This window comes from Aspergillus sydowii (genome assembly GCF_001890705.1).
Source record: "Aspergillus sydowii CBS 593.65 unplaced genomic scaffold ASPSYscaffold_2, whole genome shotgun sequence".
Taxonomy (NCBI): domain Eukaryota; kingdom Fungi; phylum Ascomycota; class Eurotiomycetes; order Eurotiales; family Aspergillaceae; genus Aspergillus; species Aspergillus sydowii.
In genome coordinates, this window is record NW_024467860.1 from 2564596 (window position 1) to 2591864 (window position 27269).

The window sequence follows — 27269 nt, forward strand, 5'->3', positions numbered from 1 at the left end:
TGTAATGCGCATCGTACTGCATGAGGAAGGTGCACTGAGTCTGTTGCTCTTTCCCCCATAATGGGAACCTCCATCGCTCCTTCCTGGAATCTGTATAAGGATAGTTGCCATGGTACCCAGTGTCAAGTACATACAGCAGTACTGTAGTGAACACTTCCAAGGAAATGCATGGGGACAAAGGTTGAGATGTAATAGCCGGCATGATATTAGAATCTGGAGGGGGAGGCCATGCCCGTACATCTCTCGTATAATATCTCGTTGATCATCACCAAAGCAAGTCATCTAGCCCTGGGGTATCGAGTTGATGACCCCTTCTACATCTCTCCTTCGAAACCCAGGACTGTGACCTAGACAAATACACCTATCCATTAAAGCTAGAGAGGTCAGAGAGCATTCCTTCGTGGGAAGGAGAGGCTGGAGGCCAGTCTCACCTGCTGTGAAATCAAACGCATTAATTGCCCTCCGAGGCAGCGGACGTATCTCCGTTCCAGCCGGTGATCTTGTCAAACAAACCTCTTTCTCTTGCAAATACCTTTTTAAGTCATGCACGTCAAACCACTCCCCATCTAGATCAGCAGGGATCTCAGTGAATAGTTCGGATGAAGGAGTACTCCTCATCTCATGTTGCCGGGTTTGTGTCCAGTCAGGGTCTTGACCTGCTCCAAGGAAATGCGTACCAGCACCTCCCAAATGGAAGAAGGGGATTTCGCTGAACTGTTCCGGCTGTGTACGGTTGAGTCGCGCATGGAGACGGGCGTGGAAGAATGCTGTGATTGTCTCCCTGGGTACGAGTGGCAAGAGCAATCGGAACGGCCGTTTTAAACTGTCGATGGAGACAGAGGGGTTTTTAAGTAAAAGGAGGCCGCGATGGAGGCAGGATAGTCGTAAATGCTCGATGAATGCAGGCACGTCTATGCTGCTGCCAACGTCTGGGCCGGATGGGAAGATCTTGCTGGGGCGATATGTTGCAAGAAAGTCTTCTGTGTTGTTTGGCAAACTGGGATGAATTGAAGTAGGAGCCTCCATGGAATATCTGGCAGACTCTCTTCTCTGTTCGGAATGGTTACCCTCTTCGCCATACTTCGCAACGGAGAGGCACGTCTCGACAGTATCCCGAAGACGATCCGCAATATTCGGGTATACAACCAGTGCGTCCGATTGAACCAAATCATCACTGAACGAAACGACAGCCTGGCTCATCCTCTCCAGCGCCGTCTCCAGCTGGGCAACGCGCCGGGTGAGGGCTGTCATATTGGCCTGATTCCGCGCTCGATACGCCCGCTGGGCCATACGGATTTGTGTCCGGCGTCGCTAGGCTTCGTCAACTAGGGCCCAGTCTATAATTAACTATAATGTATGCTACGCACCTCGTTCGAACCATCTTCCTGGTTGGGCCGACTGGGTCTCCGCTGTTGCCGGGATGTCCTGGTGGGCGTCCCTGCGGCGTCGACTCTGGACTGCTTTTGCTCAGGTTTCATTTTTAAGAGTGGGTCGGAATTCACGTTCTTCATTAAAGATTATGAATGTAGACTCGGGAAGATGAATGAGGTGCAGCAGTTGGGGGGAGGCCCCAGTTCTCCTCGTTCGGTTGTCGGCTCGGAGTGATCACTAATCACAACGCCGGCAGTCACTATATAGTAAGGCCATTTGCATGGGGCCACCTAACCGTCTAAATACGCCAGACACCGGTGCCAGAGAGCTTGACAGACACGTTTACCAGCAACGCAGCATCTACACATGTGGAAATAGGCATGCAGTATCCGGTTCGACAGTCCCATGTGAGCTACAGTTCTTCGGTGCCTACACGATTTGCAATTCCAAGCCACTGCAGAAAGCATTTAATAATAGTCATAGATAATATGTACAGGTATTACACAGTAGGATATCTCGGACACTCCAATGCGCTCGATCATCAGTCATACAACACATAAACCAAAATGGGCCCTCACAGGCGAGCACTCCGCAAGTCCATCGTCCTGGAAATATTGCGACTGATATGGTCTGCAATCCCCATATTGGTGATCATGGGATTGACACCGCTGGCACTCGGGAAGATCGACGCATCAACCACATAGAGCCCCTTGGTTCCCCAGACCTGGCCTTCGGGGTCCACAACGCTGGTGCGAGGGGATGTACCCATCCGGCAACTTCCCATCTGGTGAGCGCTTGCCCACATGACCTTGTCCGAGGTCTTTGGTGCCTTGCGTCGAAGCTCCTCGATCCACGCTTGGAGCGCTGGATGGTTGATCCCGTCAGGGGAATCACCCGTATCGTCGGCTGGTCGAATGAATGGCGGCATATCACGGTACGAGGTGTGGATTTCTTTTGCTCCGGAAATATACGAAATTTTGGCGCTAGCAATTAGGGCCTCGATCATATGGTGACGATCAAATGCCGAGACACTGTAGTCAACTCGAACTCGACCATCTGTGGGATCTGGGTACACCCGCCCAGGGTCTCTATCTCTGACGAGAGTAATTAGGCCGGCTGCGTGGGACAATTTGGCCGCCTGGAGTTTATAGTCGAGTCCATCGCGCCAGGTGAAAATTGGGAGAATGGCCGCCGGAAGCATCGAGACAGCCTCGATCTTGAATCCATGACCTTGACCATCGATGTCTTCAAATTCGTTGACGGCTGCTGTCAAACAAGCCCCTTCCCAAGGGCGAGTCTCTTCCTCATAAATCGAATGGGCAATCGCAACTAAAAAGATACGTGTAAGCACGTGTTTTAACCGCCATAAAAGAAAAGACGGTTAACTCACCAGGATGCAAATAAAGGTTCCTTCCTATATTTGAGTTCTTAATCCCACTCCGTAACAGCAAAAGCGGACTGTGCAGAGTACCCCCTGATATAACGACCTTCTTCGCCCTGATGATGACCTTTCGCTTAACGGCACCAACTCCAGAAGTCCCAAAGTGGGCATCGCGTGAGACCCATGTACCAATTACACCGGAAGCAATCTTCCCAGCCTTCTTCTTGGAAAAGAGGACTCTGTCCACGTTGAACCCTTCCATGAATGTTGCACCTGCGTTAGCCGCATCAACTAGGAAAGTCTCGATAGGTCCCTGTTTGCCACCAGTATGGCAGCCCAGTGTGCAGTGCCCACAGTAGTGAGTGGTTCCGCCAGTATTCTGCGGTACCTCTTTGGCAGTGTAACCTAGTTTCCGGGAACCCTCGAGGATCATGCGATTGGCCTTGTTATGGTTGGTCGACTCGGTGCTGACACCCATACGGTCACAGACGCGATCCAAGCTGTTTTGGAACTCCCGAGACGTGAAAAACGGAAGACCTCTGTTGGCCCATTCGCGGCGGACGTATCCCTGGGTTTGGAGAGAGGCCGACCAGTTCACGGTACCGCCACCTCCCCAAGTAGAACCAGCGAGAACACCCATCGAACCCTCGTCATTGGTAATCGCACCAGACGCTTCGAACAAGTTATTGAATGCCTCGTTTGGCTTCATTGGGAATTGCCGGTTTGAAAATGAATAAGCTTTGTCCACGACGATAACCTTCCTGCCAGCCTCTGCGAGATTTTTGGCAGCGACACTGCCACCACAACCACTTCCAACAATCAGAACGTCGGTTTCGATCAACTCCGGTCTCTCTCCAGGAGGAATTTGCAAGAATTCGAATTTGAAGCCGTCTTGCGGGGTCCCATAGACGGGGACCAAAGGAGCACCAAGCGCTGGATAGAGGGCGGGACTGAAGGTGACCCATGTCTTCTTGAAGATCGCAGTAAGGGCACGATAAACAGCGCGCACTGGGGGCAATCGCGAGTCGGCCCAGCCTTGGAAAATCTGTTCCCGAACATAAAATGGTTGGTCTTGAATCGGAGTCATCGACCCCGTCAAGAGCAGAGAACCCGCTTTCGTACTACAAAATCAGCATAAGCGTCTATGGAACGCGCGCAATGGCAGTGGGCGAGGGCACATACTTCAGAGCAGTGAGAACCATGCTCAGTCCATTTCTGCCTTCTTGGTGCACATACACCGCGAAGAGGCGCTGTAGGGCTTGGCGGACTTCTGGGATTGACGTCAAGTTTTCCTCCAAATATCTTGTCGCAATGGCGTCCGCATCAGGGCCAGGCACGGTAGCCTTGAGATTTTCAAGAGCCGCATCGAACTTCGCTTGTGATACAACTTTGGTGGCTCGCGATTTGCGCGCTCTAGGACCACGCACAGACGGTATAACTGTATCGGCGAGGGACAAAAGCGTTTTCCATTGCAAATCCGAAAACACCTGCTCGGTAGGTACAGGGGCAAGAGGAGCAACCAGAGGGGTGAAGGAGACGAGTTCTTCGGCCATTGTGGATGTCAATGGCAACAGGCCCAGCTTACGGAGGTGGGTATAAGGATATTCAACAACAGTCGGGAGAAGAATAAAGGCAAGTCCTTTTCACAAAGACACTGTGCGAGAGAAGGTATCCAGGGGAAGAGAAGGGGAATCGATATACCAAAGTTGAATCAATGGGGCGGATAGCACCTTCCCCAGAGGAGCGACGGGTTGGTTGTCTTCAAAGGAGCCGTCTGCAGAGCTCAAATAAGAGTGGAGGGCTCCGCGGCAGGAACGATCGTTCCCGAAATGGCAGAGTTTGCGAATACCGTCACAGCTCCATCCAGCAACCAAGCAACATTCAGGTCGACCACCCAGAGAGTTTTCCTCCAGTCTGCAGCCAATAATTCGTAAAATTCGAGGGGCGCGACGGTGTTTGGGTCACCACATGGCCGACCAACCGAGGCATACACGCCGATCTAGCAGTGAAGGGTCAGGCCATTCCAGCGCAGAACCACCACAAAGCGGTCGCAGACTGTCAATCAACTGGTTGGCCTGTACGCTAAAAAGAATTAGTGGAGTGAGACGCGGGGAAGCGGATTGGAATCCATACAGCCGAGCCACATCGGCCCCATGTGAAACTGCAAGCGTCTTCAAGGCTCGTTGTGCCGGGCGTTTGGAGCTTGACTCTCGGGACAGACCGTCAATGAGACGTCCATCCCCTTGTCTGTTCTCTCAGAATCTCATTGATATGTGGAGATATCCACGGCCTCCGGGTGACCGCCGGAGCCGCCCCTCGATTTAGGGTGGTACGTATTCTTGTTGTCAGGCTGCTTAACGTGTAATTTATTAGTAGACTTGACCAAGGTAGAAAACAAGCATAAAAACAATATACCCCGTATACTACAGCTTTTTATTATACAGAATCGATAAATATACTTAAAATACTACTTTAATAAAACGATTTGACTGGTATATTTAATATATAACAGTTCTATCACCTGTCACGACGACGTAGCTAATGTACACCGTTCGATGCTGAGCGGTCATGGCTAATAGTCTACTTTTTCGGCCTTCCCACCTGTTCCCTATAAAGGACGAATACATTAATTATATAAAAAATATAGGCTTTCAATGAGTAGCTCCTCTTATAAGGTGTAATTAAGCTAGAATTACGTCTTAATCTTTATCTAAGGATATCGTCGCAGGCCTGGTATATGACTTGTATACACAGCCATACTCTACACTAAACCTAAACTGTACTAGTTTCATACAGGGTCATTCGATGCAATGGGCGGGTGATGTCCGTGATCTGAAGGTCGCTGGAAGCTCCACTGATCGGAAAGTATCCGTAGCTCTCCATGAAACCAGGGAGCAACAGAAGCTGGATGAGGCGCCAGTCGAGTTGATGCTCCTGTTTCCTCGAAAAACTTTGTCAAGGAGGTCGAGATGAACGAGCTGCAACGAACTGGCCGTGACCAATTCGGGATCTTAGCGCCGGTAACTCCGACGGCCCGTGACTTTTGGAAATGCAGCTTGAGCTTCAGCTTCACTTCTTCCGTTCAGACATCGCCTGCTCGCAGCGCCTGATATTGACGACTTTATGATTTCTGTTTTCGCTAATGCTAGTTATTTCATGACTGCTTGCGCTCACCTCCCTACTCTCCATCTCACCCCGATCGCGCCATCTCCGGTTGCGCCGATAGCCCGTCCTCGTCCTACCTGACCGATAAAACTACAGTATATCGAACAAAAAAAGGAGCTTGGACGACAAGCACACTAGTATCGGCTCGATGGAGGCGGAAAAGATACTACCCCCGTCCGACTGCAATCTCCCACGCGAGAAGGTCTTCTCCATTCAAATCGGCACGAAACTGTTCCGCCTCTCAGGCGCATCGATTGCATCCGATGGTTAGTTGGACCTGGCCCCGAATAATGTGCGGTCAATCTTATGGTGATGGTTGTCATTGAGCCCCCTCGTACTTCTCGCGATTCTTCGAAGACCAATTGAGCCAGAACCCCGACGGAAACAACATTCGCACTCTATACATTGATCGCGATCCAACCACATTCCGCGAAATCGCCCGGCACTTACAAGGCAAGTCTGCAGCTCAGGACTGTATCTATCATGCGGATGCAATGCTAACATCGGTCTTTGGCAGGATATCATTGCCAACCCAAAGATGGAGCCGAATTCGTGAAACTCTTCGCCGATTCGCAATTCTACAGCTGTACGGTCCTCGCAGTTATCCACGCAACATCTAGTTAACGCAATCATAGTGCCCCGTTTGATGTCGCAGCTGTTTGAGTCCCAAATTATCATCCAGATCGGCGACCGCCATTTCCAAATATCCCGCGACATCTTCTCAGGACCCGGCGATTCCCCAAACTTCTTCTCCCTCGGCTTCGGGGCCTTCTTCGCATCCCCCGCCGAAGTCTTCCCCGGTCTTGACAGAAGCGGTCTTCTACGGCCTCCAGCTATAGTGCCCCCAAGCGTACCCAATCGCTCAGGCGATGTCTTTGCTCAACTCATCCATCTCCTGCGAGGCTACCCTCTCCACATCGAAAGCGAAGCCCAACGAGCCGAGCTGCTCCGCGACTGTCGCTATTTCCACCTCCGCGGTCTCGAACAAAAGCTCATACCCCACAGCATAAGCTTCAATCCTATCCGGGGCCGCTCCGAAATCATCCTCCGCCTCGAAGATATTCGTCGCTCGGGTATCAGAGTTGAAACACCACCGGAAAACAGCGACGGAGTAGCAGTGACATACTCGCGGCCTTTCGTCGATGAGTCGTCACACGACCTCGTCCTTGAAATCGGCGACGAAAACACAATCATCGACCCGCACACGATGCGGCCGCAATTCCTGAATTCCGCGCAGGCGCGTGTCGCCAGTCTTCTTCAGGTTATTGTTGATAAGAAGAACGACAACTCGCAGAAACCAATCAAGAGCGCCGAGCACGCAGTCCACATCCAGAATGACGAAGAGACAGACCTTACGATTGACGGTGAACAGCAGGAGAGCTTCCACATTCCGGGGTTGACGGCAGATGAGCCACAAGCCAAACGCAGGCGAGTAGAAGGATCGGCAGGATCACAAGCTCAAAGCAGCGGTTCCTGGATCGTAAGGAACGGCCAGTGGCGGATCTTAATGCGCCCTGGAGATGGTTCAAATGGCGGTGTGAGCTTTGTTTTGGTGGGTGTCAAGCTAGATGTCTATACCAGTCAAAGAACACGGAATCGGAAACGGGCTTTCCTGGGCCCTTGATGAAGTGTGTTTTTAGATTTATATATATCCATTTATAAATTCAGGATGTTTTGCACTTCAAATTCGCATGATCATCCAACTGGGCGTGTACTAATCTAGTCAGAAAAGCCCTCCCATTCATCCTCCCCTTCCTCTTCTTCATCTTCCCCAATATCTTCATGAGCCTCGCCACGAGAACCAGAAGACACCCGTTCATCCACATCGCCATCCCTTACAAACCCAACAACGAAAAATCCACCTGTTCCCTCCTCATCTCCAGGCCAGCACCTCAAACACCCATCCAAATCCTCCTCAGCCAAATCAACCGAACATTCCTCAATGCTACCAGATGCTTTCTCACTCCCAACACCACGATGCTTCCATTTCCTCAGCCCCTCCGGCTGCTCATCACGCCGTAATACCCTCCACCCGCGCCTTTTGGCGACTTCACTTTCCAGGATTCTAGCCACAACGGATTCGTTCTCGAGGAGGTGAATTGAGCATGTACTATACGTTATCCTTGTTGCGGAAGGAAAAGACAAGGCATGTGTGACGATCAGAGTCTGGAGGTTGGAAAGTTTCGTTAGGCGGTCTTGGTTGATTTCCGCAGTGGGGAGGTCGTTTTCGGCTGTCGCGGAGGGTGCTTCTTCAGGTTCATGAGGAGCAGAGGCTTCATTGCGTTTGCGCTTCTTGCCTTGGTTCTGGCCGTTCTTTTTTGTCGACGATGCTGAAGGGGTGGGTTTTCCTGATGTCGGGAGAATAAGTTCGGGGATGTCGTCGCGGCCTATGATACCGCTACCGGAGCAGGATGGGTCGAGAAGAAGGCCTGTGACATCTTTGAATCGGGGGTCTTCGGGGTCGAGGGCGAGGAAATCTTGTCCTTGCAGGACGGTGACGAAATTATCTGCACCGGCTGTTGAGACCATTTTCTGTAGTGTCTTTGCGCGGACGCGCGAGGCGTCCATGGAAAAGATCTGAGACGATGGCCGTTTCTGTCCGGGTTTACACAGCAAAGAAGCCATATGAGTGGTCTTGTTCCCTGGTGCCGCGCACCCATCCATCAGATCTCCACCACCACCACTCCCCCAATCCTCGCCGAGCAGGAGGTAAGCCGGGAAGCAAGACGCCTTATCCTGGAGAATAATCTCCCCATTCTTATACGCCGGCACCGTCGTAAACTCCAGGCCGGGGGCAACCGCAACAAGATCCGGGATATGCGGGTCCAGTCGCATCCTTTTCTGTTTCTCGTCACCCCCAACCACAAGCTCCTCTAGCGAGTCAACAGCTTCATACGAAGAAAAAGTCGTCTCCATCTGTTTTTCCTTCGTCGTCCGGACATTGTTAACGCGCACCCAGCGCGGATACACAGCGGTCGCACTTGCTCCGGCACCCTGCGCAGCCAACTTTTCGCGGCGAACGGCCTCCTTCAATTCCGGGATGCTCGCGCATGCGCGCCGGACGCGTGCTTTCGTAAACTCGCCCTTTAGTCGCACTTTGTGCCGCTCAACTGCCTGACGGAGCGGATGTGATGCTTTCGCAGCAACGCCATTCTTAGCAAGGAGATGGTCGTGGACGAGTAGGAGAGAGAGTAGTGGGGTGAGCTAGATTCAGGAATTCTTGGTCAGTCAGCAGGACTCTCTCTCTCTCTCTTTCGGCACGTGCGGCGCGAAGCAGATATATGCAAGGGTGAGGGCAACCTTTGGTTCGAGTTTCAAAATCCCAGCCTGGTCAATTACTTCCTTGAGAAGAATGTCCCATTTGGCGGCCTCGACAATGAGGGCATACACCTGTGCGGGGGAGGCCTTGAGAGTACGGGAGTTGTATAGCCGGGACTTGAACGAGCCTCCAGTCGACAAGGGCGCCGTTAGGATGGACACGGCGTCGTAATACAGCGACATTGCTGGCAGTGGTTACTGTTCTGGATGCTGGGCCCAGAGTCGGAGGCGAAGCTGATAAAAAATTCCAGTCCGCGATCGATCTGCGGTGTTTGCACTGTTTGCCAACTTTATCCTGTTCCTGGCAAGGACCCACGATCCCCATTCTTCACTTGCGAGGCATTCCTCTGCTTTGTATCTGCGTCGCGGAATTCAATGTTGGTCACGAGGGCAACGACGGTAACCTGCTGGACCTTCTGTAATGCGCCATATTTCCTCCGTGAGCAGCATGGAAAGGCTACTAGAGGAGCACGGGGGAGAGGCGACAACTGAAACCTAGCGGCGAGAAGACAGCGAGGTGACGATGTGGTGCTTTTCGAGAAGTTTACTAGCAAAAAGCGGTCAGTTTCTTTGTTCGATTCTCTGCTCTGTCCCTCGGCCGCCCAGCAAAGACATGGCACGTCTCAATGTGGCCTGACTCCATTTACTTGTTCTGATATCCAAATATTCCAACAGCTTACCAATATATTAAAATACACAGTTCCTCATTTTCCAATTATGAGTCTCGAGATACATTTCAACTATGCTTTGGCCTCTGTCACCAGTAACCCCTTGCAGAAATGCAGCTTCAAGCCTTTTCTGCCTGCGGACAAGCAATGAGCTGCTGGGCCTTATGCGGCAATGGAACTTTTTCTCGGAGGTTTTTCCCTACATTATTGGTTATTAAAAACCCCCTGCATCCATTTTCAGAGAAATATGTTGATCCCAGTCAGCTTTCAGACCGATATTGACTGATATTGGTCAAATATTAAGCAGGCCCTTGCAAGGCTTACCCAAGGTGCAGCAATAAAGTACTGACATTTACACGGTCAGGTTCACACCAACGTGGTATATAATACATGCCATTTGCCCCTGTTACTGTATCACAAAAGTTACCGAACAGCATTCAAAATGCATTTGTCCCTCACGCTCATACTACCTCTCGCTGCTGCTCTCCCCAACCAAAGACCCCCGCCATGTACACCGGAAACCGCCGTCCAACGCAAAGAATGGAGCTCTTCATCTCCTGATGAACGACGCAGCTACATCAACGCCGTCAAATGCCTCATGGACAAGCCCTCCATATACCCCCCCGGCACTATGTCCGCCAGCACATCCTACTTCACCGACTTTGCCGCTTCCCACGCCGGCCTTACCCTCTCAATGCACAGATCCGGCACATTCCTCTCCTGGCACCGCGAGTTCGTCTCCATCTTCGAATCCGCTCTCCACGAGTGCAACTACCCCTCCCACCTCGGTGTCCCATACTGGGACTGGCCGCTCTACACAAACAGGCCACTCATACAGTCCACCCTCTTCGACGGCTCCCCGACCTCCCTCGGTGGTAACGGCCTCCCTCTCTCCGAGGCTCCGCCCAAATTGGTCGAGGAAGACGCCCAGCTGCCTCTCGGTACCTGGGCCGGCGCAGGAGGATGCATAGCCAGCGGCCCATTCGCAAACACAAGCGTATCCCTCGGCCCGCTACCGTCGAAATACATAAAGACCGGGCTCCCATCAAACTGGACACAGGCTAACCCGCACTGTCTAACGCGGGACCTGAACGATGTAATCATGCAGCAAATGAACAACAAAGACGTCGTCGATAAAGTGCTCTCTGCGACAGGGATCGCGGAATTCCAGGACTGGTTAGGAACACCGCATGCAGGCGGCCATAATGCGGGGTCTGGCCAGCTAAATGATTTCTTTGCGAGCCCTGTCGATCCGACGTTTTACTTGCATCATGCGCAGATTGATCGGGTTTGGGCGCTTTGGCAGGCGGAGGATGAGGAGAGGAGGGGAACGTTTAATGGGACGAGTACGCTTGGGAATCCGGTGGGCGTAACGCCCGAGGTGGACGGGGACACTGTTATGTCGTTTGGGGTAGTGGGAGGGAACGTTACCTTGCGAGAAGTGGCAGATCCCATGGCAGGTAGGTATTGTTATATTTATGTATAGGGCCTGTCATGATCATGGCATAAGACGTAAATATAGCAGTGCTTGAAATAAGAGAATCGAACCGTCTCATTGAAGGTTGGATCTACCGTCGTACCAGTAGGGCCCAACTGCGTTATGCATGGATGGGGAGAAAGACTCCACAATACGCCCTACTACACCAAATCGTTAGCTACGGTTGTACTCCGTACTCTCTGGTGACGGCGAATTACCGGTTCCAGTTTAGCGTGCCTATTTGGGAAAGGTCTACACGTGCCGCTTGGCATCGCGGTGCGTGGCCTATATAGCTTCCTCTCATTCCCCTCAAGTCTGCGGCCGTGGTTGTCGCCATGTTCGCCCCCCTCTCCCTTGTTCTTCTGGCCCGAATTCAGTGAGACATTTTCGCTATTGGACCGGTCAGCCCGAATTCTGCACTGTGCCACTTCCTTTTCTGCCTGGAGCCGGTTTCTGGAGGTCATTGGCGGACCCACGGGAGCTGAGGACTGGCAAATGTTGGTTATTCTTGATTATTGGTTCTTGCTCAGAGCATTGCTGACTCGATACGCGTCTTCTACGCAGGGCTGTTGTTGACACTGTCGTGATCTTTTGGTCTTGTTCCCGCGGACGCGTGAGCGGGATGTCACATTCGCAGGTGGACTACGGCGGCCCGTTGGACCTCTTTTACTCGCCGAGCCGGTCTCTACTCGAGTCCTCACCATAACCGAGGCCTCAGCATGTTACGGTTTTCCCTGTCGAGCCTGGTTCGGCTCCGAAACAGTCTGGATTCCATTTCGGGTATGTTGGACGAGGGGCCGCCAAATAATTATCTCCGCACCAGGCATATTGAATACTTCATACCTCGCCGGCATCGATAGGGCGCTCCTTGGTCTGAATCGGCGTGTGGCCACTCCGTCTATTTCATTCTGGCTCCGTCTAAAGCAGTTGGCACTTGTGCCGTTGGAAGCCACGCAGACACAAAGNCCTGGCCGTCGGCGCTAAGAAGTCAAGCCAATCGCTGCTCCATCGCTGATCCTTTCGCCCGGGTGATTGGTTTTTTTTTTCTTGGCCAAGGGCTCACCAAAGCCGCTTTGGTGTTCGCCCACTAAGATCACTCAGAGTGAAAGAAGGTGGCAAAGGCTGAGACGGTCTTTGTATCAGCCGCTCTTCAGCGGGATCGTTAGTTAATGGTGGTCTACCTTAGTACGTTAGCACAATTCTCGACTTCGCCAATGTAGGGCCCCAAAGCTCTAACCGCCGACCTGACACACTTATCCAACAAGTACGCTCATCGGAATCCGCACCTTCAGATTTGTCGGAACATGGGTTCTTCCCTGTCCTTGGGTGCCGGTCTGCGAGTCTTAGTCAACATCATATGTATTTAGCCTAGCTTCCAGTGTGCATCCGCACCCCTGAATACCTTCATATTTCCCGCAAAATTCAGGATTCGCGTGATTCTTAGTCACCTGGCCGGAATCCGGTCGCCTTCAGCGCTAGTAATATCCTCCGTAGTTCATAATATGCTGAATTTGGCAACGGGTTCGTCGAGAGCTGTTCACGAGGAGATTTGGATATTGCAATAAATGTAATGTGGATATTTAAATGACGAACGGAGTGAAGAATTAGCTGCAAAGCCTGCAAGGTTGATTTGATTTGGTAATCCTTTATCAGGCCGCTGACTAGTAAGTCACATGTGCGGGCTTATCCTCCACCTGATGGCAGAAGACACATCAACAAATGAAGATTCCCCCAACAACCGAAGTCCGCTTTCTACAATGGTAGCACCCCAGATATTCCAGCTTCCAGTGGCATCTGCATTCAATGGCCTGGATCCACAGCAAAAGCTCTATGCTCATTACATGGCCAAGTATGCAGCTCTGTAAACCTCACGCGATTCGACGGAGAAACTGAATACTAAATACATTTTAGAGCAGCATGGAGTGGCTCGCGCATTATCTTCCGACAAGTATCCCCAGAAGCCAATGCCATATTTGATTTGATTATGGCGCTCTATAGCAGCTGCGATGGGAACTGGGAGCGCCTCGCTACTCTGGCCAACCTCGATTTCTTTGATGTTCAACTGTTTTTGGACTACGCGGCGATATTTCTATCCAATATGGGAAACTACTATGTAAGGTTTGCTATTGCTTCTTCGGACATTTCAAAGGTTAATTTTTCTGCAGGGCTCTGGTGACCAAAAATTCACACCTGCCATTTCCGAAGACAAGCTCGACAGTTTAGTCGCCTCCGCTTCCTCAGACGCAGCTGCTCTTTGGGAACAGATCCGAGATCCCATTTTTCGGACAACGCCACTCAGTCTAGGGCTTCCGTCCCAATTGACGCAAAGTACATACTATCCCGGACATGGAGGTCCCTCGTTTCAGGAAGATATGGCCTTTGTCTCGAAGGTCATGGATGAGTTGACAATACTCCCGGAAAACACCCGCGTGGAGAAAACATGTCTTTCTTCGGAAAATGAGGTTCTCGATATACGTCAAGCATCGGTGTCAGAGAGCATGTCTATCTGCCATGTACCCAGCAATTCTATCTCAAACGGTAAGATCATTCGCCTGGTAAATGGAGATCATAAAGATGAGCTGGCGCGCATAAATGCATACTTGTCAAAGGCTCTCGATTACGTTTCCAGTGAATCGCAGTATGACATGATACGGAAAATACAAGAAAGTTTTGCAACTGGTGATCTGGCAGCATACAAGGATGCCCAGAGGATTTGGGTGGATGATAAAGCTCCGCCAGTCGAAACGGTCCTCGGGTTCATTGAACCCTATCGAGACCCTCTGGGTGTTCGCTCTGAATTCGAGGGAATTGTAGGCATACCAGATGCTGACAAAACGAGGGTGCTGAGAGAACTGTCGAACATGGCAGACAAATTCGTGTGCAGACTGCCATGGGTAAACGGCGACAGCAACAACAAAGGGCCTTTTGAAAAAGAGACATTTGAGGCACCGGACTTTGCCAGTATTCAGAGTAAGGGTGCTTCCATCTTTTTCAGGGACCTATTCGGCTGATCTTGCAAGGCCTCGCTTATTGTTCAAGTATCGTCTTTCCAGGAATCAACCTTCCCAACGTGAGTTCCCACAAGTAAATATGCTACCGCGTAGAAACTCAACGGTGACAGTACAACGACATCCGTCAAGAGACTGGCTACAAAAGCATCATTTTCTCCAGTCGAATGGTAGCAGAAAGTCATCGAGAACGTGGCCTACACATGGTTGACGAGTCAGAACAAGAGACATTTAAAGAGCACCGCTTTCACGCATATTATGTTTGGGTTGTCTTGCATGAGATTTTAGGCCATGGGACCGGGAATTTCCTCAAGGAGTTATCCCCACGTAACTTTAATTTCAACCCGGGTGATCCACCATCGAACCCAATTACTGGAGAACCGATCGAAACATGGTATCGCCCTGGCCAGACTTGGACCGGGGTATTTGGTGATCTTTCGACTACAGTGGATGAATGCAGGGCTGAACTTGTTGGGGCTTACTTGATCGATGATAAGGACATATTGTCCATATTCGGGTATAATAAGCACGGGAAGATTAAACCCGATGATAGTACGAAGATTGTACCCCAACTAATATCTGCTGCTGACGATTGTTAGTCGTATACAATTTGTACCTCCAATTGGGTACGGACGGACTTCGGGGATTAGAGAACTATGATCCTGCTACGAAGGTACGCATATTTATGTCTATGTATGAATATATAACTATTTAGGCTATGCTGACTATGACAGAAATGGAGTCAAGCCCACAGCCAAGTAAGTTCTCAACTCTTGCTTTTCCGCCGTCATAGTTCTGATTCACCCTGTAGGCTCACTACGCCATGTTCCGCCATCTTCTCCGCGATACCAAGGGCCTCTACATCATCGTATGCGATGCTCAAGCTGGAAAGCTAACGGTCAAGGTCGACAGAACTCGCATTATCCAACAAGGGAAGCCTTCCCTTGGTCGCATGCTCTTAAGGCTACACATTCATCGCTGCACCGCGGATAGTGTTGGTTGTCGCAGATTTTACGACAACCTCTCAAGCGTGGATGACGAAGCCCTGAAATGGAGAGAGATCGTCATCGCCAAAAAAGATCCTCCCTTGGCATTCTCTCATGCAAATACCTATCTTGATGGTGATACTGTCGAAATACGAGAATATGAACCAACAGCTAGAGGTATCATCCAAAGCTGGGCCGAACGAGGGATAGACATCGATGTCGCATGAGATTCGCGCGTCGTATAGTTACGAGATACAATGAAGAATGGCATGCAACAATACATATAAAATTACACGAAAAATTGGACAAATTGCAAAATAACCTGCAAAAGCGCCATAAGTGATCCAAAGCCCCCAAATATGATCACTGCCCAAAATGTCATCCAATGCGCTGAGTTCCTATTATCTCTCCACAGCTGAAGCCAGGTCCGTGGAGCCGTATTAGATGAAAATTTCTGTAAGACGAAAATCCGATACCGTAGGATCGGAAAATCCTCTGGAAGGTAGTATTTCTCCTTTTCCGCTAAATGATCATCGCGTTGCAACGCAAGCATTAATGCATTCCGAGATCGTGTGCCACACAAACCCGATAATAGATGGTCTCTTATTTTGCGTGGTTTTCCAGCATAATAGAGAAACGGATCAATGGATCGAAACAGTACACGCGACCTTTTGGTCTGACCAAATAACAACCTGTAAGAGAGAAGAACTTCCACGAGGAAATGATTGATTTCTTCCTCCGTTGCCCACTGACTGCGTAGACGACTTGTCGTCGCACAAGAGTGGAGAACGCCTTTCCCTTTGCCCTGCTCATACTTTGCTAAACAGAATTGGCAGAACGAAGGAAGGCGGAAAATTGATACTTCCTTCGTAGCAGAGTTGAACTCTAGGTGGCAGGACAGTGCATCGGTCCACTTAATTTTAATACCGGCAATACAGTGAAGTGCGTACGCGTTGAATACCTTCGCGTCAACTTCGACTTCTTGTTGGAAGGCATGCTGGATGTTTTGGTTGTCGTCCAGACAGAGATTCTTAGATGGAAGAAGAACACCGAAACCCATGAGAAGTTCGCTGATGGGCTCGCTCGCGCAATGTTGGATGTCTTGCGTTAGGGATGCGTGAGTATAGCTGCAGCAACCACGGTCTTCAGTTATTCGCAATTGACCAGGCGGTCCAGAAGTTGGTTCTAGTGGAGAAGGACAATAGAGCATGGTTTGGTAGCCTAGAATGGTGAAGATAAAATAACGAGCATAGTTGAGGTTTTCCTCTGCCGTCTCTGGATCCAAAATACTCTCATCCAGGAGGGTGCCGATGATTTGATCAATAGTAATGGAGCTGTTCTGGACAGTGCATTCCGCGACGCGGAGGAAGGTGCGAGTGAAGAGGGCCCAGTGCGACCCAGGAGAACAGTGCTCGTGATCGGTGTGAAATATGTTGTATATATGGGATGGAAGCTTGGTTGACTGAGAAATGACCCAGGTGGTATACCACCCTGTCTCCTCTTTGAGATCGAATCCTAGCCCGTTTGGGAGGAGATTTGCCCGGTGAGAAAACTTAGAGGGCGCGTAGGATGAAGGTGAATCGCTGTCTTTTTCCGTACGTCAACTATCAAGTTTTCATTGCGCTTAGGATCCCAGCACATTGACTCACCTGAAGAGTAAAGGCGTAGTATATGTCCCGATTGAACGCGTTGCGATATTCCCATCGTAGCGGAGTGTAGTACCGGTGAACTGTTGGATATTGGCGTATAAACCAACCGCCAAGCTGATTTCCCGTTGTCTTTACAATATCAAGTTCTTTTAAGAAAAACCCGAGCCCAAGTACGAAATAATAAAGAGAAAGAAAACCGGCGCGATATTTAAGTTATCGCAGAGGTGGCCGCAGGATCATTCCATCTTTTCTTTCTCAGAGAATGGCGCTTAATCGATGCACTGGGTTGGGGGGTGTTTGGTCGAGTGCTGATCTGCCGTCTCTAACCTGGGATGTTTCACATCTCACCATCTGTGGCCAACCCGACTTAGGAGGTTCTTAGTGGATGTCGCGGCGGCTACTGAAGGTATAGTTGGCCTATGAACAGCATTGCAACTGCAGCGCAAACATAGCGCGCGGCAGCAATCCTCGGTTTTATTCGTTCAATTGACATCCGCAGCTATTTTTAGTCTCCTATGATCCTAAACTGCTGCAAATAATCCACTTGTCATGAACCCTCTCTGCGACCGACATACAATCCGAGCCTACTATATTCGTTTCAATGTATCGTATATTTTGTCAGAGCATTTGTCGCATGTGGGTTACCATAGCATCCACGGGACTAGCTCTTCAAAATCAGAGGTAGCCTTCTTCGTCCAACTGAAATCGCCATCAAAATTTTGGAAATCTTCCCTGAGAGCAATTGCCCTCTCAAGGTATGCTGCGCATTCTTTAGGCTTCCCGAGATCTCCTAAAATCTGCGACAGCTTATAGTTTGCGCGAGCTAGATGACCTAGTCCCTCAAGCTGCGGAAGTCCCTCTGATATTTTAATGCACTCCTCAAGCAGTTGGCTAGCACTGGTCAGACATTGTGGCTAATCGATGGGACCGTTCGGCGCTTACATTGCTAGTCCGGTGTTGTCCCCCCTGTGAAAGAGGGAAGCTACCTGATAGAGGGAATCACAGACTTTAAGGCGCTCGCCTAAACATTCCTTTCTGAATGTCAGGGCTTTAGAAGCAAACCTTAATGATTCATCCAGAAAACCCTGCTCAAGCTTGATTCTACTTAGCAGGACCATATCTCTATACGATATTAGCCTGACATCGGTAGTACGGGAGTACTTCTAATCATAAATGGAGCACGTACCCAGAGAACCGTGGGTTTCCGGTTTTGAGAAAGGACTCGTCTGAGAATTCTTTCAAGGAAGGACAGCTCTTCAGCATCGCTTCTGCCTCGTTCGGTTTCCTCATTCTTAGTAGCAAGCTAGCCATATTACTATATGAATTTCCAATCCTATCACTGTTGTGCATGATGCGAATGTCGATTGATTGTTGAAGATAGTCCCGAGCCGTCTCAAGCTCCCCTAATTCCGTGAAAGCCAGACCTATATTGACCTGGTTGGCGGCCAGAAACGTGTCATTTGGGGGAAGAATCGCAGAACGTATTTTGTACGCGTCTTCGAATGCCTCCAGAGCAGTTGCAGGACGACAGATGTCAAGGTTGATCAAGCCCCGAAGATCAACGGCACTCGCATACGCAAGAGAATTCTTGTCCGCGAACTTTTTGAGTGCTATATCAACGTATGACAGAGCAATACTATAGTTCTCTCTTTCGTAAAGGTTCCTGCTCCGAGTTAACAATGTCCCTTGACAACAGTTGCACTCAAACATACCAAGAACAGCGAAGGAGCAGTTCCGCAAATGATTGATTTTCATTTTCAAGGACCCCGAAATGTTCACTTTGTTTCACGATATTTTCCATATGCGGTAAACTCCTCTCACAATAGCCCCAGGAGGCGGCCTGGTGGCCAACGTCGGCGCTATACGTATCTGGGAAATTTGCCGAGAGGATTCCCACTGCAAGCAAGAACATTCTCTCTCGTTCTTCAGTGCTCATTCGGCGGATGACCGCGCGCTGGAGGAGCCGATGCATAGAAATCACCCCGCTCTCTGTTGATTTGTCGATAAGAGCTCCTTGGAGTAACACCTCTTGAGCATCAAGGAAACTAGGTTTAAATTAGACGCAGTACGCATGTATCAGCGAGAGTCGTACCTACTCTATCTCGTCCAACATGAACTGCAAAGCGGGGTCATTCACTTTAAGAGCGCCATCAATTAGGAGCGCCTCCTGTATGTAGTCAGGATTCAAAAATGAGAGGATCATGTGAAGAACCTTGGCGCTTCCAGAAAGTTTACTAAGAGCCATCTCCCAGACGGTCGCGAGAGTGTGGTTATAATTTATGCTCATCGTGCCCTTGGCATCCACGCTGGCTGAGTTTCGGTTATATAAAGCAAGAAAGCTTTTGAGTGGTATTTTTCTTTGGACGATAAATCCGCCAATCTGGTTCAGCGCCAGTGGCAGTCCACCCAAGGCGCAAGTCACAGCTTTTGCATCTTCTTGGTTAGATGCCGATTCCATATCTAGTCCAAGAATATTTAGCAATGCAGCTGATCCAGTATCTGCATCGAATGGCATAACTTGGCAGCCACACGAAGCAAGGCCAAAAGCTGCGGTTGAGTCACGGCTGGTTATTAATATGGACCCGACAGAGCCTGCAGGCCAAGCATGTTTTATAATATTCAAATCGTCGGCGTTATCATATATGAGAAGCCAACGACTCTCTAAATCAAACTGACTGTTAGCTCATTCTATGCCATCGCAACAGACGGATTGGCTCGACGCACTTGTAGAAGATAGCCAATTCTTCACCTCTAACAGCATTGTATTATCATCTGTTTCGGTATCTGGTTTGATAAAGCCCAGTGTTCTATTAATCTCCCGAAAACTTTGGGCAATTGTTATCAAGTTCTCAGCTGAGATCCAGAAAATGCCATCAAACTTTTCACGTGACATGTTGGCGTATCTCAGTGCTATCTGCGTCTTTCCTACGCCGCCCATACCGTACAAAGCAAACGATCGGAGGGATCGGTCTGAAGGGCCTGCGAATAATACGTCATCGATACGAGTCAGAATGTCCGTTCTGCCCCAGAAGCGGGAACTTTCCATGAAAGGTACGTAGTGTGTAATCGTGGGTGCAGTCTCCGGCCGCTGAGAATGTAGGTTAGCCATCAATTCGAGGACCTCTTGGTATTTTTTATTATCTAGCCGCATTCGACTCAGTTCAACTTCGCTCTCGATAGCGGAAGATAGACGTTTAATTCGCTGGAGAGTTCTGTGGAAATCTCCACGGAGTTCGGACCATGAGTTGCGGAGTAAGAATGCTTCAGTAGTTTAGCTGAGATAGGCGTAACTTTCAGCCACAAGAGTATACATCAATAGAACACTTACAATGTTTGTGGCTCCGGAAAAAATGAATCGCACGGGCATAAAAACAGATGACCTCTTGGTAAACGTCAAGGAAAGGTGTCTCCATCTCTGAGTCCATTGATACAGTTTTCTCGTAGACCTTGAGGCGGGGTAGCGTCAGGCTCAGCTCCTCCAGCATATCCGAGACTTCCTGTATAGTATTATCTGCTGCGGATGCCAACTGCGGCCCTATTAGTTACAGTTGACAATGGCCAATGCCTGACAGGAACATATACATACCGTCAGTATCATCCGGATGCTGCCCCATACCAGCGCTGTAACAGCTGTTCCCGCACCGAAGGAGACTGCCAATACTACCGAGAAATCATTTAGCAATTTGAACGTTGGTTTCAGCCGATTCATAGAGTCCAGTGCCCTTCTGCCCTGCGGACCGAATGGTTGTAGAATATGGTCATCGGCAAGAAGTTCCTCGAGACTTCCAGTCTCCAAGATTGTTCGGAAGTCATCGTCAGCTGCCAGCTCTTCGTGGTAGCTCTCAAGTGCCTTTGCCCACAAGGGTGAGAGTTCCACTTCTGGTGTACTTTTTGTCATTCCGTTCTCGAGTGTTTCGAACCCAGTAAGATCAGTGTTTCTTCCAAGGAGAGCCCGGTATAATATAGAATAAAACTGCGTTTCATAGGGAGAGGTATCATCACCCTCTGCCTAGGCTGAACTTTCGTGTTGGGGAGACTCGTTTGTTGGTCCAAGCGGGGTTAATGTGGAGCCGTGAAGTAGTTCGCCAAATCGGGGCGGGCGATTAGGCGCCCATGTTGAATCACATTTCCCCCTCTCTATGACGTGATGGGTGAAGATCTCTGGATTCTGAAGCTATATACGACCGCTGGCTGACCTTTCTCTGGGAGTGTCAGCTGACGGAGGAGCCCTAGCCCTATCAGCCTGATACTCCAGGACAATCGCGATCGGCACCTCGCAAGCCATGCTAGGAAGGGAGAGCTCTGAGTTATCGCATATATATTGTACACGCTCGTTAAATAATCAATTAGCCATTGGCAATCCTTCGTCAAAATTGGTCGGGTCCCGACATTACATCTTCGTCTGGGACCTAGCAAGCGGTGAAATATCTCAGTAAAACTTTTAGATACAGGTGGTCATGATAGTCTTTACTGTCCTAAATTATTACCCTCGCTAGTTCTGGTACGAGCAGTTCGTAGTCCACCACGGTTTACTATGTGGTCGAACCGTCCAATATGAAGCCATATCTATTCCCTACTGGCTTTGAATATATAGAGGAGTTGACTACGAGTGCATCGCCGCATATCTAATAAATCAAAGGCAAAAAGCCAACAACGTTGGGGACCTTGAACGGTCGGAAAGTGCTAGAACTTAGGAGGCCGGAGCAAACTGCTTAGCAATAACCCGAGCTTTCCCAATTGTGGTCTAGCCATGTTTTTAAAGAAATCTCAGAAGGTGCACGAGACACTGAAGGCACGTGTAACCAAGGGGTCAACTTCAGGTGAAGGCCACTCTTCTGCAACACATCCCTGAAGACTGCTAATCATCTCGCCTATTGCCGATAAGTTCTCTGCAAGTTGACCCTTCACATTCCGCAAAATATTTTCATCCATTGTGGGCATCGCCCCTTGCGTCCGTAGATGAAAACAGTACACTTGCGTATAAAAGGGTCACTTAACTCCCTAGAATACTCGTCCTTCCCAACCCAATAAGGCCTTCTTCGTTACCCATATACGGTAACCTCTTCGTCTTTTGTGCAGCAGTTTGGTCCATGGCTTCGAACAACACTCGGTCGATATCAAAACGGGGCAGACCAAAAAAGCTCGGTCCACAGGTTATCCAGAGGATTATGTCCACCTATGAGAGCTCTTCGTATTCTTTGGAAGAGGTAATCAAGCATATGGGAATTGAGGGTGTGCATGTGCAAACAGTCCGAAATTGTCTAACTGACGAGGGATACTGTAAAAGCATAAATTGCCAGAAGATGTGGTTAACGAACGATTCTCGGCAGCTCCGGCTCAGGTTTGCAACTCTGTACAGAAATTGGAACCTCGAATGGCGGGCTGTGCTCTTTGCCACAACAGCGCAGTTTGACCTTGGCGGAAATCATAAGGCAAAGATCTACAACAACAAAGGGACCTTTCTTTGTGCAGATTGCCAAAGTAAACGACATAGAGCAAATAAGCTTCAGTTCTGGCTTATTGTCGGACTGCACCAGAAAGCCCAGCTTGTCCTTAGTTCTGACAAAGGTCAGCTTGAAAAAGTATTTGGCAAGCTTATCGCGAGGAATGCATCTGCAGAGGAGCATGCCACACACCAGAAGCGCTATTTATTTATGGACGAAACTTGTTCAGCGACTTATAATCACCCAGAAGGGAGCTTTTTCCCCCAATGCGCCGAGAAAGCTAGTTTCAAAGTGGTCGAGTACCCTTCATTCTGCTCCGATCTTAATTTAGCTGAAGACGTTCTTCACTATGTCAAGAAACAGCTTCAAAAGACGCCATTCGGCAGTGTGGAACATTTGAGAACCGGGATATTTGAACAGTGGGAAAGGATTTCCATTCGTCACATTAACAAGCTCGTGGGGACTTTTCCGTCAAGATTTGCTGAGGTTATTCAACGAGAAGGACGTCCCCTCTAAATCTTTATTCTATGGGTCTGTATGTTCTTACTGGCGGCTTCTTGTTTATTTACTCAGCTTTGACCGCGCCAGTGATTATAATACAAAATTGCAGAGAAATGGAAACAAAACACATAAATCCCGACAGAAATTAATTTAGGACTGTCGGAAAAGTTCTTTCCGGGATAAGGAAATGCCTTTAGCCTTTTGAGAAGGATGCTTTAGTGGTGGCCTGACGATAGGAAGCAGGGAAGGATCTACTCGGTCCGTGGTTGAATGATCAGATGGCCAGCAGTGCTGTGAATGATGAAATAGCGCGTGAGGTACTGCGGAAGGATGTTGGCATGCCTCCTCAGCAGATCCTTGTTGTGAAGAATTTATTTACCTGGCCCATCTCAGACTTGGGGTTAGAGATTAAGGGAGGCTTGGCACAAGTCCATTCGTCTAAAAAGAATGGTCTAATTTTAGCTACACACCGGGTGTTTCTGTTCTCACAAGCACAAGATGGGTTCACGACAGTCAAGTGTGCATGATCATACAGATGCGGTATCAAGGAATAAGTTTGATCAGCTCTTGCTTATCAACCATTCTTTCCAACGTGACAGAGATTGTACAATACAATCCTCCATTTATCATATGCTCACTATCCGCCCATCCCATTTCCCTTCCCCTAGGTTGTTCACTATAATACCAAATCAAGGAGCCTGCAAACCACGCCCTCAACCTACGGATGGGTATCGGCCGAATTAAACGCGAGGGCGCTTAGCTTTAAAGTTCTGCAGCAGACGAGACAGGGATACCAAACCCAGAAAGATATTTTGATCAGGCTTATAAGAAAGTATTAGCATTATTTACAGAGGAACTCGATAATCTGGCTCTGGCTTTCATTCTCCCTGTCTGGTCCTTGTTTTTGAATCATTCGGATGTAGATGTAAGTTGCTATCATCTCCGTTAGCCATCATTAGACGTCTCCTGAGCAGCCGTATCTGGTCAAAAGAACTACAGTAATCATGAAGAGCATTATTTATCTCTTTCTGAGACTTGCTACTCCCGCCAAGCCTATCATCCGTAGGTGTAGTTAAGGATGTTCCAGACTTCTCATGCAGCTGTTGAGTGACATCAAAGTCTAAATCCTCGGCTTTGGCCACTCTAGCCATGTCGCGCTCGGAAACAGCAGTCATGAAGTCCTGCCAAGTAGCAGAAGAAGACATATTGCTTGTTCAAACATAGTACTGCCGGTGGGACGTCATTGATAATGTCGAGAGCCTGCAGGTATGATAGTTTAGCCTCTCTAAGAGAGCGCACAGTTCGTGCTTGGTAGAACCTTGTAACAATTAACGGATCTTTCCATCTGTAAAAAATCCGGGTTGGCTTTAGAAGTCACTTACTTTGAATTTGGAACTCTATGTGTACAGGCAGTCCTCCAGAAAAAGCCAGAAAATGGAATATTATACTTTGACCGTGCCTGAGCATCCTCCTAATATATGGTTAATGTTACAATACATATGTAATCAAGCCATCTGGTGGCGTCATCCTAGTGGAGAGGACCCGCACATTCCATGAAACGTCAATGGCTAATAGACCACAACCATCAGTTAACGACCTTTTCTCCTGTCTTTGTCATCATCTAGGAAACTGGGCATTCGAGAACTGCCGAAGGCTCGGCGTGGTAAGAATATCGGCGCAGCAAGAGCTATACTTTATTGAGGCTAGTATGATTCTGACTTGTATTAATATTAAATTACACCAGGCTGGGAGGCTGCCGTTCCGAGTCAGCTTTGTAGGCAGATGTGGATTGGCTCCGATGACCCAGAGTCTGGTGGGACCCTATCATACTAGAAGAGCAATAAGGGCATAAATTCAAATATCCGAGTATAATAAGCTTTTCGAATAAGCTCAATCTCCTTTATCCTTCTTCTCCTTTCTTCCCGCTCAACCGAATCAAATCATCAAGGTATTTTCGAATTTCGTCGGGCGCGGTGTCGTGGCGGATAAAATCCAATACTCTCAAGCCAACTAACTGGTCTTCCGCTCGCATGGCCTTTAACAGATCACGGCCTACAGAATCCCAGTTATCCCAATACGGCGTGTCTGCTTCGGCGTCAACTAAAACTTACGTGTCATAGACTTTTGGACCAGACTAAGTCCTGGCACCTTTTATTCCAAGTGTCAACTGATACCAGGAACACTTATCCCAGGTATAAGTAGATCCCTTATCCTACGACGGGATTATTCTCAAGGCCATGCCATTTCCAGGACAAGGTGTCTTAGGAACCTCTGTCCCTTGGCAGCGGGAGACGCTGAACCGCTGAAGCGGGGGATCGGCTGTAAACCAATCAGAATTACGTAGTCGCGCTGAAGGCGCTAGTACTTCAACGCTCAAAGCCTCTCCTCAGCCAAACAGCCTCGTGGCTAATAAGATAGTAACACGACGCAAAGCCGCATCGGGCTATCTCATTTTTATGATCCAGTCCCTCTTCAATAGGATTCCCTCAAGAAAGAACCACCCTCAAGACATATCTACGGTGAGGGTTTCCAGGAAAGCAGTGTTAGGAGTTGTCGTCCAAGTCATCAGTCTTGATGAACAAGCCTTAAGCCCACACAGAGGTCCACATGGATGAGAATTAGTATTGCGCACTCCCTTGCTATTGGCCCTTAGTAGCCCACCCATACCCTTCTGGCCTAAATCGCAAGTCTCACCCACCCAGCAGTCCCTGGCCTTGTGGTTCCTGCCTCGTAGCCACGATTCTGCCTTGCATCTGTATATCGACCAATGAAAATCCATCGGGTGGAGGCGCAGACCAGACACAGCACTTGGCGCTCAAGACAAAAGGCGGGCTCATGGTGATTTGGTTCAAGCAAATCAACAAATCCGTTCCCAACATCAAATTGATAATGGAATCTTTACCCCAAGACATTCTGCTTGATATACTTGCGAGGCTGGATACAAAGTCGCTGTTATCACTTTGCCTTGTTTCGAAACCCATGCATTTTGTCAGCCGCCCTTTACTTTTTCAAAGTTTCGATGGATACCACCCAGCGCGAAGCCTCAAGCGGCTGAGGATCTTTTCCCAGCAGCTTCAGAAGAATACTTATCTTGTACCTCAAGTACGCTCGATCGACGTGGGTTATATCAAAGAACCATATATTGGCGAACTTCAAACTCCTAACCTTCGACATCTATGCGTACCAGCGGGACACTTTATCGAATTTCTTAATAATCTGCTAAAGCGGCAAAACTATCTATCAGAACTTCGATCATTCGAAACTTATTATGGGCCACGGATATACAAGCCTCTACAATGTTGGAGCTCTATCCTTGGGCTAAGGCAGCTATCATCTCTTAAAATCCGCCGCTGTGCACGTTGGGAATGGCTATCTGTCTGGGAATACGATACTCTGTTAACGCCCACCCCACCTGATCTAATTCCACCTGAACTCCAAGGCAGAGGAGATCTTCTACTACGTCACATTACTATTGGGGAAAGCAACGTGGGCTACACTATCCTTGCACGCTTAATTCAGTCATCCAAACGCCTTGAAACATTTTCCTACCAATCTGCTTCAGGGTGGGATGCAGAGGATTCAGAACCTACAACAATTATCCAGGCACTATAATTACACAAAGACAGCCTTACATTTCTCGGATTTGACTTCCGTTCACGAGAATATCATTCGGATGGGGAAGATGAAGACTTCGACCAAGTTCCGAAGGTTCAAGCTCTGGAGGAATTCTCATGCCTTGAGAAGTTATTTGTTCCTCAAGACTGTCTTCCTCGGAAACCATTATTACCTCCATCACTGAAAGTGCTTTGCATTGAGAGCCCTGAGGAACCCCTGGAGCCAGATCTATTCTACAACCTTGGGGTGGCAAGCCAACTGTCACTTAAGTTACTGACGGAGCTTTGTGTCGTCTCTTCTGATGATTATGGTTGGCCCGATGGGCTCTTTGATGGATTTGATAGGAGAGTTTTCATCGATTTACTTTGACTATTGAATATTTTAATTTGGCGGGGGATCCTTTCAGTCCTGTCCTGCAGAATCTCATAAAGGAATGCGTGCGCGAGGAACGAATCTTGCGGTCGTCCGATCAATCGACCCCTGTTCGGGGAGGGGAGTGTTAGATGTGAATTGGCGGGGCATAAGTTTGATGTTGTACCCTTGCGCACTGTGGGACCTGAATGGATTGATCAAACAGAGATGGTCTGGAATGATGTTGACTATCTCTGGACATGTAACTATGGAGAGAATTGGAGGGAAAGTTGTGCTGATACACAGACGCTTCTTTATGTCTAGTAGAAGGACCC

At 49.0% G+C, this 27269-nt stretch overlaps 12 protein-coding genes across 12 annotated transcripts; 5 read left to right on the forward strand and 7 right to left on the reverse strand.

The window, feature by feature from the left end:
* Positions 1 to 282: 282 nt before the first annotated feature.
* Positions 283 to 1478, reverse strand: ASPSYDRAFT_86336 (bZIP transcription factor; the record flags this gene model as incomplete). Its single annotated transcript, XM_040851644.1, has 3 exons — positions 283 to 374; positions 432 to 1311; positions 1368 to 1478. 3 exons carry the CDS (start codon positions 1476 to 1478, stop codon positions 283 to 285), a joined length of 1083 nt encoding a protein of 360 aa, XP_040706470.1.
* Positions 1479 to 1938: 460 nt separating this feature from the next.
* ASPSYDRAFT_657501 (uncharacterized protein) lies at positions 1939 to 4512 on the reverse strand. The gene is made up of 3 exons (XM_040850327.1): positions 3935 to 4512; positions 2762 to 3873; positions 1939 to 2700 (listed from the first exon to the last, which is right to left on the reverse strand). The coding sequence occupies exons 1-3, from the start codon at positions 4303 to 4305 to the stop codon at positions 1946 to 1948; spliced, it is 2238 nt and encodes a 745-aa protein (XP_040706471.1). The 5' UTR covers positions 4306 to 4512; the 3' UTR covers positions 1939 to 1945.
* Positions 4513 to 6065: 1553 nt separating this feature from the next.
* On the forward strand, positions 6066 to 7541 carry ASPSYDRAFT_86338 (uncharacterized protein; the record flags this gene model as incomplete). The annotated part of the gene is made up of 3 exons (XM_040851645.1): positions 6066 to 6183; positions 6435 to 6503; positions 6553 to 7541. The coding sequence occupies 3 exons, from the start codon at positions 6066 to 6068 to the stop codon at positions 7539 to 7541; spliced, it is 1176 nt and encodes a 391-aa protein (XP_040706472.1).
* Positions 7542 to 7636: 95 nt separating this feature from the next.
* On the reverse strand, positions 7637 to 9418 carry ASPSYDRAFT_143733 (rRNA (cytosine-C5-)-methyltransferase RCM1; the record flags this gene model as incomplete). The annotated part of the gene is made up of 2 exons (XM_040841367.1): positions 7637 to 9121; positions 9179 to 9418. The coding sequence occupies 2 exons, from the start codon at positions 9416 to 9418 to the stop codon at positions 7637 to 7639; spliced, it is 1725 nt and encodes a 574-aa protein (XP_040706473.1).
* A 590-nt stretch (positions 9419 to 10008) lies between these two features.
* On the forward strand, positions 10009 to 11465 carry ASPSYDRAFT_658678 (tyrosinase family protein). Its single transcript, XM_040850335.1, has 2 exons — positions 10009 to 10094; positions 10168 to 11465. The coding sequence occupies exon 2, from the start codon at positions 10346 to 10348 to the stop codon at positions 11387 to 11389; it is 1044 nt and encodes a 347-aa protein (XP_040706474.1). The 5' UTR covers positions 10009 to 10094; positions 10168 to 10345; the 3' UTR covers positions 11390 to 11465.
* A 1672-nt stretch (positions 11466 to 13137) lies between these two features.
* ASPSYDRAFT_143514 (dipeptidyl peptidase III) lies at positions 13138 to 15601 on the forward strand (the record flags this gene model as incomplete). The annotated part of the gene is made up of 8 exons (XM_040841345.1): positions 13138 to 13229; positions 13292 to 13493; positions 13546 to 14350; positions 14401 to 14450; positions 14502 to 14940; positions 14988 to 15061; positions 15123 to 15146; positions 15200 to 15601. The coding sequence occupies 8 exons, from the start codon at positions 13138 to 13140 to the stop codon at positions 15599 to 15601; spliced, it is 2088 nt and encodes a 695-aa protein (XP_040706475.1).
* A 31-nt stretch (positions 15602 to 15632) lies between these two features.
* Positions 15633 to 17325, reverse strand: ASPSYDRAFT_658340 (uncharacterized protein). The gene is made up of 2 exons (XM_040850333.1): positions 17024 to 17325; positions 15633 to 16961 (listed from the first exon to the last, which is right to left on the reverse strand). Exons 1-2 carry the CDS (start codon positions 17076 to 17078, stop codon positions 15664 to 15666), a joined length of 1353 nt encoding a protein of 450 aa, XP_040706476.1. The 5' UTR covers positions 17079 to 17325; the 3' UTR covers positions 15633 to 15663.
* Positions 17326 to 17664: 339 nt separating this feature from the next.
* ASPSYDRAFT_86341 (uncharacterized protein) lies at positions 17665 to 20921 on the reverse strand (the record flags this gene model as incomplete). Its single annotated transcript, XM_040851646.1, has 8 exons — positions 17665 to 17914; positions 17966 to 18145; positions 18210 to 18686; positions 18736 to 19068; positions 19120 to 19684; positions 19748 to 20284; positions 20352 to 20550; positions 20610 to 20921. 8 exons carry the CDS (start codon positions 20919 to 20921, stop codon positions 17665 to 17667), a joined length of 2853 nt encoding a protein of 950 aa, XP_040706477.1.
* A 1192-nt stretch (positions 20922 to 22113) lies between these two features.
* Positions 22114 to 22983, forward strand: ASPSYDRAFT_28298 (uncharacterized protein; the record flags this gene model as incomplete). The annotated part of the gene is made up of 1 exon (XM_040844498.1): positions 22114 to 22983. One exon carries the CDS (start codon positions 22114 to 22116, stop codon positions 22981 to 22983), a length of 870 nt encoding a protein of 289 aa, XP_040706478.1.
* Positions 22984 to 23567: 584 nt separating this feature from the next.
* On the reverse strand, positions 23568 to 24397 carry ASPSYDRAFT_41339 (uncharacterized protein). The gene is made up of 2 exons (XM_040846257.1): positions 24351 to 24397; positions 23568 to 24286 (listed from the first exon to the last, which is right to left on the reverse strand). The coding sequence occupies exon 2, from the start codon at positions 24171 to 24173 to the stop codon at positions 23847 to 23849; it is 327 nt and encodes a 108-aa protein (XP_040706479.1). The 5' UTR covers positions 24174 to 24286; positions 24351 to 24397; the 3' UTR covers positions 23568 to 23846.
* Positions 24398 to 24671: 274 nt separating this feature from the next.
* On the reverse strand, positions 24672 to 25107 carry ASPSYDRAFT_41340 (uncharacterized protein). Its single transcript, XM_040846258.1, has 2 exons — positions 25080 to 25107; positions 24672 to 25020 (listed from the first exon to the last, which is right to left on the reverse strand). The coding sequence occupies exons 1-2, from the start codon at positions 25084 to 25086 to the stop codon at positions 24869 to 24871; spliced, it is 159 nt and encodes a 52-aa protein (XP_040706480.1). The 5' UTR covers positions 25087 to 25107; the 3' UTR covers positions 24672 to 24868.
* Positions 25108 to 25693: 586 nt separating this feature from the next.
* On the forward strand, positions 25694 to 26798 carry ASPSYDRAFT_658697 (uncharacterized protein). Its single transcript, XM_040850336.1, has one exon. The coding sequence runs from the start codon at positions 25804 to 25806 to the stop codon at positions 26578 to 26580; it is 777 nt and encodes a 258-aa protein (XP_040706481.1). The 5' UTR covers positions 25694 to 25803; the 3' UTR covers positions 26581 to 26798.
* Positions 26799 to 27269: the final 471 nt, after the last annotated feature.

What these genes read in the sequence shown, in the direction of transcription:
- ASPSYDRAFT_657501 (XM_040850327.1), bottom strand. Translation starts at nt 4,305, where the DNA reads ATGGCCGAAGAACTCGTCTCCTTCACCCCTCTGGTTGCTCCTCTTGCC. An exon ending in ATGGTTCTCACTGCTCTGAA is followed by an intron (nt 3,874 to 3,934) that starts GTATGTGCCCTC and finishes CTGATTTTGTAG; the next exon opens with TACGAAAGCGGGTTCTCTGC. An exon ending in GAACCTTTATTTGCATCCTG is followed by an intron (nt 2,701 to 2,761) that starts GTGAGTTAACCG and finishes GTATCTTTTTAG; the next exon opens with TTGCGATTGCCCATTCGATT.
- ASPSYDRAFT_658697 (XM_040850336.1), top strand. Translation starts at nt 25,804, where the DNA reads ATGGTGATTTGGTTCAAGCAAATCAACAAATCCGTTCCCAACATCAAA.
- ASPSYDRAFT_658678 (XM_040850335.1), top strand. Translation starts at nt 10,346, where the DNA reads ATGCATTTGTCCCTCACGCTCATACTACCTCTCGCTGCTGCTCTCCCC.
- ASPSYDRAFT_658340 (XM_040850333.1), bottom strand. Translation starts at nt 17,078, where the DNA reads ATGGGAATATCGCAACGCGTTCAATCGGGACATATACTACGCCTTTAC. An exon ending in ACTACGCCTTTACTCTTCAG is followed by an intron (nt 16,962 to 17,023) that starts GTGAGTCAATGT and finishes GTACGGAAAAAG; the next exon opens with ACAGCGATTCACCTTCATCC.
- ASPSYDRAFT_41339 (XM_040846257.1), bottom strand. Translation starts at nt 24,173, where the DNA reads ATGTCTTCTTCTGCTACTTGGCAGGACTTCATGACTGCTGTTTCCGAG.